The 12,670-nt window shown below is 45.3% G+C and overlaps 1 protein-coding gene across 1 annotated transcript; it reads right to left on the minus strand.

Annotated features, from left to right (window-relative positions):
- Positions 1-782: 782 nt before the first annotated feature.
- Positions 783-12,422, minus strand: NSUN4 (NOP2/Sun RNA methyltransferase 4). The gene is made up of 6 exons (XM_083157423.1): positions 12,266-12,422; positions 9,879-10,273; positions 9,565-9,716; positions 5,843-5,997; positions 3,849-3,973; positions 783-1,629 (listed from the first exon to the last, which is right to left on the minus strand). The coding sequence occupies exons 1-6, from the start codon at positions 12,392-12,394 to the stop codon at positions 1,353-1,355; spliced, it is 1,233 nt and encodes a 410-aa protein (XP_083013549.1). The 5' UTR covers positions 12,395-12,422; the 3' UTR covers positions 783-1,352.
- Positions 12,423-12,670: the final 248 nt, after the last annotated feature.

The following is a 12,670-nucleotide window of genomic DNA, read 5'->3' on the forward strand; positions in this document are numbered from 1 at the left end:
TTAACTTAAGGGTGCATGGCCACGCCCCCTGAAACGTACCTGGGTCCAGCTAGGCTCTGTACTACCCTGCGTGCAATAGGCTCCTGACGTTGGCACCTCTTTGTTACACATCTTTAACATGGTACTTTTCTCATGTTTTAGAGTAAAGCTTGTCCATATAACAGGACTATGATTTGTCACATGCTGTGCCGTGCAGTCCCCCAGTTATGCAAGCATATATACAGATGAAGCCCTCCCCAGCCAGCCTTCTCTGGAGAGCCATGGTGAGCCAAGGCCTATTGTTCTCAGCAGCAATACAATACATAGAACAATACAGTACGGGATTAGCAGAGTAATCCTATTACTCACTTCATCCTATTAAAGGGCTAGATGAGGATGGCTCTATCTGTAGAAGCCAATTCAGACCCATTCGTTAAGGTCCAAATTCGTCCCCGATCCCGATGTTCAGGGTTTGCACATGTGTGAATATGCGCATCCGCAAACCCAGGGAGTCAGTAGTCTAGGCAAGTTTCACACTCGCCGGCCCATTGGCTCCAGGAGAGGCGGGAACCGGCGGACAGCAGCAGGGGAACGTGCCCATAAAAACGCTCCCCTGCTAACGTCTATGCCTGAGCGGACCCCGGGCGGCTAGGCTGCAACAATACGAACAGGACTGAATCGGGCCCATAACGTCAATTCATCCAACCTTTCTATTGTTTGTTTATTTCTTATAAAAACCGTTTGTATGTAGATTGATTTTTTTTAAAGGTGCAAAAAAAAAAAAAAAAAAAATGACTCCTCAATAAAATTACTTAACGTTTATGATACTGACAATCAAATCTATAATTTATTTTTATGGGCATATTTGTTTGTTGGCTTGCACAATTTTATAGTAGAAAATAGGTTCCTGGCAGATTTATTATGGATTCACTTACCAGGAGAAGACGCCAAAGCCAATATCACACAATAGTGAATATAAGAATGTAGTTTATACATTTCATTATCTCATGCTCTGGTGGTCAGCGTGGCATGGCATCTTATGCCCAGGATGCACACACAGGACCCCTCCTTATCAGCGGACACCAAGGCAGGACTAGCCATCTGACAAATGTCATACGGACCAATGGCCTGATGCACCGCTGAGACAGTCTTGAGGCCTTTTCCCAGCAGTTCTGCTAGACTGGTATGCGCACTTTGGGCGTGGCACGTGACCACGCCCCCTGTTTGTGTGCATACAGATAGAAGGAATGCCAGGGCTTAACTCTAGCCCCAGTTTATCCCTGACAGCATCAGTGGTGAACCATTTACACCTGAAAAGGATGCAGTTCTAGGATTCCCTCCAGTCTCTCTTCTACCGTGTTCCATGCATGTTGTTATCGCTTGCGGAGCAGCTTACAGAGGTAAATAGGTCCAAAGTTTGCAGTGAGATGCGGGACGACCAACTCCCCAATGCGGCAATTTGTGTGGAAATTAAAAGTATTTCTGAACACATCCTGGAAGGATCGGAGGCTCTGGATCTCGGCATGGACTCCATACTCCGAGGCCGCCAGCTCGAGGGCTCTCTCCACTACGCACTCGTTCTGGAGTTGGGAAAGCGAGCAAGTGGCGTACACCACCTCTCCTCCTGGTGCCGCAGCCCGAAGGCCGGATCTGTGGGAAAATAAGAGAGAATCATTCTCTGTACAAGACAATCTGAACGGTGGCAACATTTTACCTCTAGAAAAACATAACAAGAATAGCAAGGAAACACACACACACAGTATAGGGAGTCGATCCTAGGGTGCGGGGTGCCGTTCCCACAAAGCTTAAACGCCAGCAACGACTACTGATTTTGCAACCTACAGAGGCTGGTTTCACACAGAATTCTCTCAGAATTGCTCACTATAGACGAGCGAGCACTTTTGTCCATAGGCGTGCGCAGCACATTTCATTAGAGGGGGCACCGCCCTATTGGTCGTGTCTTGCACGCCCATTGGGTGTGTCTAACACCACCAATCAGGCATGTCTACCATCAGCAATTCGCACTCGCTACAATATAAAACGCCTCTCAGCCACACCATAACCTCCGGCCTATTTCAGTTTTAATATTCTAATTACTCTGTGTAACAGTGCATGCAAATAAAGTCAGAAACATATGGATGACACTGGTACAGTATGTAGTGATATGACAATGGTCTAGTACAATTAACAATGCAAAACACACATAATTGATTGATGAGCGCTTGTTTTTTTTTAATACAGTTCTAAATAGCAAAAGTATTTGGTAAAAGGTTTTGCTGGTTGCTAGCGGCAGGGAGGTGTTTATAAGGGTGGGCATAGCATTAGGGGGTGCCTGTGCAACCCTAACACTCAATGTGCGCACACCTATGCTTTTGTCTGAATTCCAGTCGTCATGATGATTTGTAAGTATCTTTTTAGAGAACCACCTGATACAAACATTCAAAAAGTTGTGGCAAGATAGAAGAAATGGAAGTTTTCCATTATCACTTCATAGGAGCTAATACTTGTAGTGCCACACTACAAAAAAAAAAACCTCTGCTATTTAACATGCAATAAAATTGAACTTCTTAGCATAATTTTAGCAAAAATGATGCAGGATCAGTAACATACAGAAGGTTCAAGTCCAGACTGCAGGACCCCGGGCCAGCACAATCACACTGCCTCAAGGCATCAAACTAGTAACAAGGGGGTAGATGAATGAAGCAGTGATAAGGGAGGAGAAGTGGCCCATGGCAACCAATCAGCACCGAAGTAACAACTATAATTTGCATAATATAAAATTATACAGAGCAGCTGATTGGTTGCCATGGGCCACTTCTCTGGCTCACTTCTCCCTTATCACTGCTGCATATATCTACCCCACAATCCCTTGGGGCGGAGGCGTGATCTGTACTTAAACCTAAGGAATACTGAGCCTCTAATGAGGTCACCTGGTCAAGTAGACATCACAATCAGTTCAGGCAGATTTTTGGGACCACATGTAAAGAGCCTTTTAGTTCTTTAAGGAAGAGGCAAGTGCAAGTCAGGCCATGTATGTGGAAACATGGATGCTAACCAAAGAAGAATAAGGCGTTCACCATGTTATAAATCAGGATACGGGAGAGACAGCAGAGCTCAACAAAATTTTCTAAAATCTAGGAGCCAGCATCAAGGATATACAGGTTAAGTATCCCTTATCCACAAATCTCAGGCCCAGAAGTATTTTGGATAACGCATTATTCCATATTTTGGAATATTTTTATATTTGAATGAGGTATCTTGCATTTATGTTGTATAAGCACATCAAACACGTGTGGTACACACAAATATTTATCTGTGCATGAAACAAGGTTATAAAACATGAAACAAAGTCTGTGTACTATGTCAGGTACTTTGAAAGCCAAGCAATCATATTCTTGCACATATTTAGTGCCAGTTACATATCATGTCCCCAGTAGTGCCAGTTACATATCATGTTCCCAGTAGCACCAGTTACATATCATGTCCCCAGTAGCGCCAGTTACATATCATGTCCCCAGTAGCGCCAGTTACATATCATGTCCCCAGTAGCGCCAGTTACATATCATGTCCCCAGTAGTGCCAGTTACATATCATGTCCGCAGTAGTGATGGTACAGATGTCCCCAGTAGTGCCAGTTACATATCATGTCCGCAGTAGTGCCAGTTACAGATGTACCCAGTAGGTTTTTAGCACACAAAAAACAACTTTACATTCTGGAGACTATGGTTTTTGGAATAATTTGGATAATGGATATTTGGATAAGAGATACTCAACCTGTAATTATATTATTACCCAGATCCGTTCCGGAAAAAAAAAAAAATCATTGAATACTGTAGTTCTAAAAGTCCTGGCATAATACAGAGACTTACACCAGGAGCATAGTCTGCAGCAGTGGCACCCTATGACGCTGCTTTGTCCTCATACGATGGAAGATGTTGTTCTCCTCCTCTAGAAGGGAATGCCGGTCTGTGGTACACGGAGCATCTACCAGAACCTGCAGATCCAAGATGAAGAATTATATTCTAAAACAACACTGGGCACAGTGGTGGGGGAGGGGATCTATGGGCCTGCAACCAACAGTGGCTTGTTGGCTTAGCTAAGACAATGCAGGGGCTGAACAATACACAGGAGGAAACACTAGGGAGCTACGGTAGGTGACGTCCACTCTAGTATGTATGTATGTATGTATGTACTAGTTATTTTCATACAAAGTCAGTGTTAAGATCTCATTAATACCCTTTTCTACTGCACATCAACCCCTGAAAAGGGTACAAAATATAAATAAAGCAATAATAACCCAAGTCCAGTGACCAGAAAACACAACCTGCACAGCTTGCCCAGAAAGCACTGATAATGGTCATAGGATCTCTGCCATTTTTACCGAACGTTTTCTGTGAACAGCTATTACTGGGAGGGAGAGATTACAGCTCCCTTTATGGCCCTGACCACTCCAGTTTTACCCAGGGAGATACATTACCCCGGACCCCCCTGTGCCTGCCGTCAAGCCATGCACCAAATAGGTTTTAAAGACGGTCAGGCTTGTCCCCCTCTCTGCACTGGCCAGGGGCCATGGTAAGAGCACATCTGCTCCTTACTGTATGCATGCTGTGTATGTGTGTGTTGTATGTATGTATGTATATATGCTGTGTGTGTGTGTTGTGTGTATGTATATATGCTGTGTGTGTTTTTATCCTTAGTGGGTCTCCCCTTATCTTAAGTACCCCAAGCTCCCTGGATCCTTAGGGCCGGATTCAGAGTTGATGAAAAAGCAAAATCTTTCTCAAAAGGGCAAAACCATGCTGCGCTGCAGGTGGGGCAGATGTAACATGTGCTGAGAGAGAGATTTGGGCGAGTTATTTTGTTTCTGTACAGGGTAAATATTGGATGCTTTATATTTACACTGCAATTTAGAATTCAGTTTGAACACACCCCACCCAAATGTAACTCTTTGCATGTTACATCTGCCCCACCTGCAGTGCAGCAGGGTTCTTCCCAATTGAGAAAAATTTTGCGTTTGGGAACAACTCTGAATCAGGCCCTTAATCGGGCTCTATCCCCAGTGACAACTTGTGTCTGCAGACACCCCCTGTCCCCACTGTAGGTCTCCAGCCTGGTATTTAGGGGAGATCACTAGTTTCCTGTGACTTGGAGATGGCATCTTATCTCGGGTCAGCCCACCGTGTGAACAAGGTAAGTTCCAGATCTGACCCGGGACTTTGGGGGAAAAGGGGTAGAAGTTGCACTGCACATAAGGCACATTGTCAGGTGCAGTAAGAGTGGAGGAGATAAATAATAAGCAGCAAAGAGAAGGTTCATGTTTATAATACCCCTTTCACATCGCACCTAATTACCGGGTACAAGACGGTTTCTTACCGGTTCGATCCGGTTATTAGTGCGATGTGAAAGGGGTTACCGGGTCCTGCAATCGGGTTGCAACACGGCAATACGAACTGGTAAAAAAGAAGGGTTCCAATTCATTGCCGTGTTGCTGTGCAGTATGAATGGGTGAAACGGGTCGAGCGATAGCGCTTTGAGCAGCGCCAGCTCTTTCTCCGATGACGCGCCGACACTGTTGCAGTGTGAACATGCACATGCAGGGTCGCACCAGGATTGAACCAGTTAAAAGTCCCAGTGTGACCCTGGATATGCGATTTGAAAGCGGCATTAAAGACAAGTCACATAAGAAGGGATAGAATTAGCTAACAGCTAATCCTGATATTGTTACCCTGACCAACACTGATCACTGATTGGTCACTTCCACAGGCAGCCTCATTTAAAGGAGGTTTAGAAGGGTTGTGGATTTTAATTTCCTTATCTTTTATTTTTGTTGCTTATTGTGTTCTACGGACAGACAGCCACTTACCCGGTCATACCTGCCCTCCTCTGGCCAGTCTGTCCCATCCCACGAGGTGACACGCACTCTGTCCTCTGTCCGCAACTCTTGTGGGATGTAGGCCTGTAGGACCCTGCGCAGGCGGTTGCAGCGGGAAACAGAGGAGTCGTTGGCTGCAAGGTATCCTATAACAGAGAGCAATCAGACCCTTCATCGTCTCAATGTCAGTGGGTGCTTTATAGCATATGCACTGTATGCAATGGTCACATTACATAGGGAGTGCCATCTCCTGTGCTCCGTATATAGTCATAGTCTTATACAGAGAATGATTCAGCATGTTCTCTGTTTATAGTACTTACATGGGGATACATATAGATGACCAGTGGTCAGGACACAGATACCCTCATCCTGATGAAGGGAATCCCGACAGGGGCCCAGTAAGTATACTTAATGTCCCCCCTTCACCTCTAACCCTCTCTTCCCACAGCCAGACCCTAACCCTCCACATTAGCGTCTAACCCCCACCACCTAATCCAAACCTCTGCCCTGCAGCCTAACCCTAACCTCCCCTTCTAAGAGCACAACCTTAACCCTCCCTCCAGCCTCACCCTAACCCCCAACAAACAACCCCCACACCCTAACCCTAAGTAACTCAACGCTCCCGATCCTGGCAGTCGGGACTCTGGCGCCACCATCCTCATTGTTGTCGGGATTCCTGCACCGATCTCCTGGCAGTAGACAGGATGCAGGCGTCAGTATTATGAAGAACGGCATCCAAACTGCTGGGGGTAATAAAGCATAAGCTCTGTATATAGTAGTCACTTAGGGCCTTATTCTAGTTCACTCTTTCTGACAAAATCCTTCTTAGATGGACAAAACCATGTGCACTGCAGGTGGGGCAGATGTTACTTGTGCAGAGAGAATTAGATTTGGGTGGGGTTTTACTTCAAAGTGAGATCTATGTTGCAGTGTAAAAATAAAGCAGCCAGTATTTACCCCGCACAGAAACAAAATAACTCACCCAAATCTAATTCTCTCTGCACAAGTTACATCTGCCCCACCTGCAGTGCACATGGTTTTGTCCATCTAAGAAGGATTTTGTCAGAAAGATTGAACTAGAATAAGGCCCTCAGTGTTAATTCTAGCACCCTGCATGTTTCAAAACCTGTGCAGTTCCGCTTCCCACAGGTCTGATCTGCATAACTGTGCTAAAATACAGGCCACACTGTGCAAGAAGCACCACAGCAGAGAGCAACACCCCATAAAGGAACAAGGAACTGCACAGGTTATGGAAGATGCAGGGTGCTAGAATGAACACTACCCCCGTACACAAGGGATGACACCGTGCGTACCTCTGTATGTTGTACTCATAATATACAGGGGTAACACAGCATTAGCTCTGTATATAGTAGTCATCTTATACAAGGGGCGACACCGTGCGTTACCTCTGTATGTTGTACTCATAATATACAGGGGTAACACAGCATTAGCTCTGTATATAGTAGTCATCTTATACAAGGGGCGACACCGTGCGTACCTCTGTATGTCGTACTCATAATATACAGGGGTAACAGCATTAGCTCTGTATATAGTAGTCACCTTATACAAGGGGCGACACCGTGCGTACCTCTGTATGTTGTACTCATAATATACAGGAGTAACACAGCATTAGCTCTGTATATAGTAGTCACCTTATACAATGGGCTACACCGTGTGTACCTCTGTATGTTGTACTCATAATATACAGGGGTAACAGCATTAGCTCTGTATATAGTAGTCACCTTATACAAGGGGCGACACCGTGCGTACCTCTGTATGTTGTACTCATAATATACAGGAGTAACACAGCATTAGCTCTGTATATAGTAGTCACCTTATACAATGGGCTACACCGTGTGTACCTCTGTATGTTGTACTCATAATATACAGGGGTAACAGCATTAGCTCTGTATATAGTAGTCACCTTATACAAGGGGGTGACACCGTGTGTATCTCTATTTGTACTGACATTATACATGGGGTAACACAGCATAAGCTCTGTATATAGTAATCACCTTATACAAGGGGCGACACCGTGCGTTACCTCTGTATGTTGTACTCATAATATACAGGAGTAACACAGCATTAGCTCTGTATATAGTAGTCACCTTATACAAGGGGCTACACCGTGCGTTACCTCTGTATGTTGTACTCATAATATACAGGGGTAACAGCATTAGCGCTGTATATAGTAGTCACCTTATACAAGGGGCGACACCGTGCGTTACCTCTGTATGTTGTACTCATAATATACAGGGGTAACAGCATTAGCGCTGTATATAGTAGTCACCTTATACAAGGGGCGACACCGTGCGTTACCTCTGTATGTTGTACTCATAATATACAGGGGTAACAGCATTAGCGCTGTATATAGTAGTCACCTTATACAAGGGGCGACACCGTGCGTACCTCTATATGTTGTACTCATAATATACAGGAGTAACAGCATTAGCTCTGTATATAGTAGTCACCTTATACAAGGGGCGACACCGTGCGTTACCTCTGTATGTTGTACTCATAATATACAGGGGTAACAGCATTAGCTCTGTATATAGTAGTCACCTTATACAAGGGATGACACCGTGCGTACCTCTGTATGTTGTACTCATAATATACAGGGGTAACAGCATTAGCTCTGTATATAGTAGTCACCTTATACAAGGGGTGACACCGTGTGTACCTCTGTATGTTGTACTCATAATATACAGGGGTAACAGCATTAGCTCTGTATATAGTAGTCACCTTATACAAGGGGCGACACCGTGCGTACCTCTGTATGTTGTACTCATAATATACAGGGGTAACAGCATTAGCTCTGTATATAGTAGTCACCTTATACAAGGGGGTGACACCGTGTGTATCTCTATTTGTACTGACATTATACATGGGGTAACACAGCATAAGCTCTGTATATAGTAGTCACCTTATACAAGGGGCGACACCGTGTGTACCTCTGTATGTTGTACTCATAATATACAGGGGTAACAGCATTAGCACTGTATATAGTAGTCACCTTATACAATGGGCTACACCGTGCGTTACCTCTGTATGTTGTACTCATAATATACAGGGGTAACAGCATTAGCTCTGTATATAGTAGTCACCTTATACAAGGGATGACACCGTGCGTTACCTCTGTATGTTGTACTCATAATATACAGGGGTAACAGCATTAGCTCTGTATATAGTTGTCATCTTATACAAGGGGGTGACACCGTGCGTACCTCTGTTTGTACTGACATTATACATGGGGTAACACAGCATAAGCTCTGTATATAGTAGTCACCTTATACAATGGGCTACACCGTGCGTTACCTCTGTATGTTGTACTCATAATATACAGGGGTAACACAGCATTAGCTCTGTATATAGTAGTCACCTTATACAAGGGGCTACACCGTGCGTTACCTCTGTATGTTGTACTCATAATATACAGGGGTAACAGCATTAGCTCTGTATATAGTAGTCACCTTATACAAGGAGCGACACCGTGCGTACCTCTGTATGTTGTACTCATAATATACAGGGGTAACAGCATTAGCGCTGTATATAGTAGTCATCTTATACAAGGGGCTACACCGTGCGTTACCTCTGTATGTTGCAGTCACATTACACAGGAGCAACATGGATTGAATGCTTTTTATGTAATAGTCACATTACAGAGACGGATGCCCTACAAATAACCATTGTATCAGGTAACTAGTGTCTCTTACTGCAATTGTTCATCAGCAATGCCAGCGTCTTTCCCCCAGGTGCTGCACACAAGTCTAGGACACAGTGTTCCGGCTGGACATTGAGGGCCAGGACAGGGAGTAGTGAAGCGGCATCCATCAGATAATACTGCAGGAGACCAAAGATATCCGACCTATGACAGAGAAAAACTGCTTCATCACAATGATATTTAAGTAACCCTGCAAAGATCACTACTGACTTATAGTACACCATGGACATCCCTGTACTATATTAGGGGATTAGGAAACCAAGTGGACTTCCAGTTGTGACTAGCAATGATCCAGAAATACTGCACCTGGCTGGTGGAAAGCGGCTGATGTCACCTCGGGGGTAAGTGTAACACGTGAGGTTGGAGGTACTCAGAATACTTCCTTTCTCCTCTTCTGTACTGTGTGTCTCACAAGGAAATGTATCTGTAGATAATTTCTCTGAGTCCTCCATTACCTCTGGAGACTGCGACTGCACCATTATCTCATAGGCCTCACACAGAAAGTCAGTGGCATTTAGAGAAGCGAGATTCTGGATCACAGCCTCATTTCTGGAGAAGTTATTGATGAGAGCGCCGTACTTCTGTTCTGAGAGGAGGCTGATTCGGATGGAGGGCCAGAGGTCTCCAAACTGCAAACTGTAGTTAACATCAAAATAATGCAGCGCAAGTCTGGCACTTGTGACTTTTGGAAGAGTGGTGGCCTAGAAGAGATTATAAAATATTATTAAATTAAATGCAGCACATCTAGCACAAGGCTAGTAATAGTCAAATAGGCAACAGTACTGTATCCAAGACCAAACCTACCCGTCAATTACCCATGAGTGGCGATTGGAATGGCTTCAAGGGATGTGCCAGAAGCTGATGTCTGCTTGGAAGGTAGAAGCAGAGATCAGCCTACAGCTGGGGTAGCTAACCCTAGTCCTCGAGAGCTACCAACAGTGCATGTTTTGCAGGTCTCCTCACAGAATCACAAGTCAGCTAATTAGCTCCATCTGTGTATCTTTTAAAATATGTCAGCGATTAATGAGTGCAGCTGTGCAGCAGCTAGGTTGTCTGGAAAATGTGAACTGTTGGTAGCTCTCGAGGGCTAGGGTTGGCTACCACTGGCCTACAGAAATTGCTCTTATAATCACAGTGCAAGCTGCCATGCCTATTTTGTTTTCACCTCTCACAAATACCCCTTTCACATCGCTATACACAGGGATTCTCTATCATATGTCCGACCCGGCTCTGGCGCTTTCACATTAAACCAGGGTTGCCCATTATACAAATAGCAACCCAAGTTTAACCTTTCTAATAACCCGGGTCAATTTGTCAGGTTGGTCAACCCAGGTAATAAGCTTTGGTGCTTTCCCGCTGCACCCAGATCCGGGTGGACAAGTCAGCAACCCGGCAATTACCCGGGTCCGAGGTGCGGCATATGTCTAGATACATCACTCAATGCCGTGTGCTATCACTATAAATGATATTATTACATCTGCTCCTCAAACCAAAAGCATCAAAACCCATTATTCTTTTCCTACTACAAGAATGTTTGCTGAATCGGTCTCCTCCTTATTTATAAGTAGCTGCATCTGGGTTACACAACATATTCCGCCGCATCTGCTGTCCGGGCAGCCTGCTGGTGTGCTCCACGGATGAAGTGACCTCCTTCTTCGGACTTCACCTTCCAGGTGCAGGGAGGAGGAGGAGCCAAGGAGTCACTGCAGACAGCAGCAGCAGTAGGCTCCAGGGCGTAGGAGGTGAGAGAGACCTGCAGGGATCCTTTAACCCGTCACCTTTGCAAAGGGCAGATCTTTTCACAAGAACGGTCCCTTGCAATATTAATTGCCTATGTTAATACATATTAATATCCTTGCAATATTTGTGGGATGGATTTTGGATTGTTAATACATCCCACCCCTTGTCTCCTGAACATTAAGGGGAATATTGTTAAGTGTGCACTGGCCCCATAAATGAAGATTCCTTATTGCTGCAATAAGGAATCTTTATTTACTCCCTGTAACCCAGGTCTAAGCATAAGTGACAGGCGCAGCGCCAATGAACCCGGAAGGCGACACTGGTAGGAAACCAACAGAACACCAGGGATGGCTTGTCAATAATTCATCACATTGACACATACCATCCGGGTAAACATGGTGAACCCTATCAACAGTCTCATGTTGACAAGTCATGCCAAAAGCATTTAGCCCAAAGGGCACAATAATAACTATGCCAACTAGTAGCGCATACACCCTCTCCTCCCAGGTTTATGCAGTGTATAAGCGCCTCTGTACCCGGGAGGAGAGCAGTGTGTGTGTGTGTGTGTGTGTGTGTGTGTGTGTGTGTGTGTGTGTGTGTGTGTGTGTGTGTGTGTGTGTGTGTGTGTGTATAATACACACACTGCTCTCCTCCCAGGTACAGGGGCACACACACACCTCTCCTCCCAGGTACAGGGGTGCTCATTCACATACTGCAGTCCTCCCGGGTACAGGGGTGCTCATTCACATACTGCTCTCCTCCCGGGTACAGGGGCGCTCATACACACACTGCTCTCCTCCCAGTTACAGGGATACTCATACACATACTGCTCTCCTCCAGGGTACAGGGGCGCTCACACACACACTGCTCTCCTCTGGTACAGGGGTGCTCACACACACTGCTCTCCTCCCGGGTGCAGGGACGCACACACCACCCCATCTTGCAGTACGCACCCACTTCTTCTTGTGCCCATATCTGCAGAATGTCAGGCTCGGGTTCCTCAGTCCCCGGAGTAGAAACATTGCTCTCATGGAGGCCGCCATCTTGCTGTGCAGCGCTGAAAATCTCCCGGGCAGAAACATAGCCCCCGCATCATATAGTTCCTCCTGTGTGACACTGTATATAGTTTATTATGTAACGTCAGCTGACCGAAAGCTCAAACTTCAGTGTGTAATAGATCTATATAAGTCCATCATGGCCTGGAGACATCCAGTGTAACAACCTCCCCTGACACCTGTCATACACCACATCTTCTCAGCCCCCCAAATCAGCCATACTGAAACAAAATAAACACTGACAATAGTAGTTAGTTAATGAATAACATTTTCTCCTAACAATGGTGCCTGCGGTGCGTGGAT

This window comes from Crinia signifera, chromosome 8 (genome assembly GCF_055691185.1).
Source record: "Crinia signifera chromosome 8, ASM5569118v1, whole genome shotgun sequence".
NCBI lineage: Eukaryota > Metazoa > Chordata > Amphibia > Anura > Myobatrachidae > Crinia > Crinia signifera.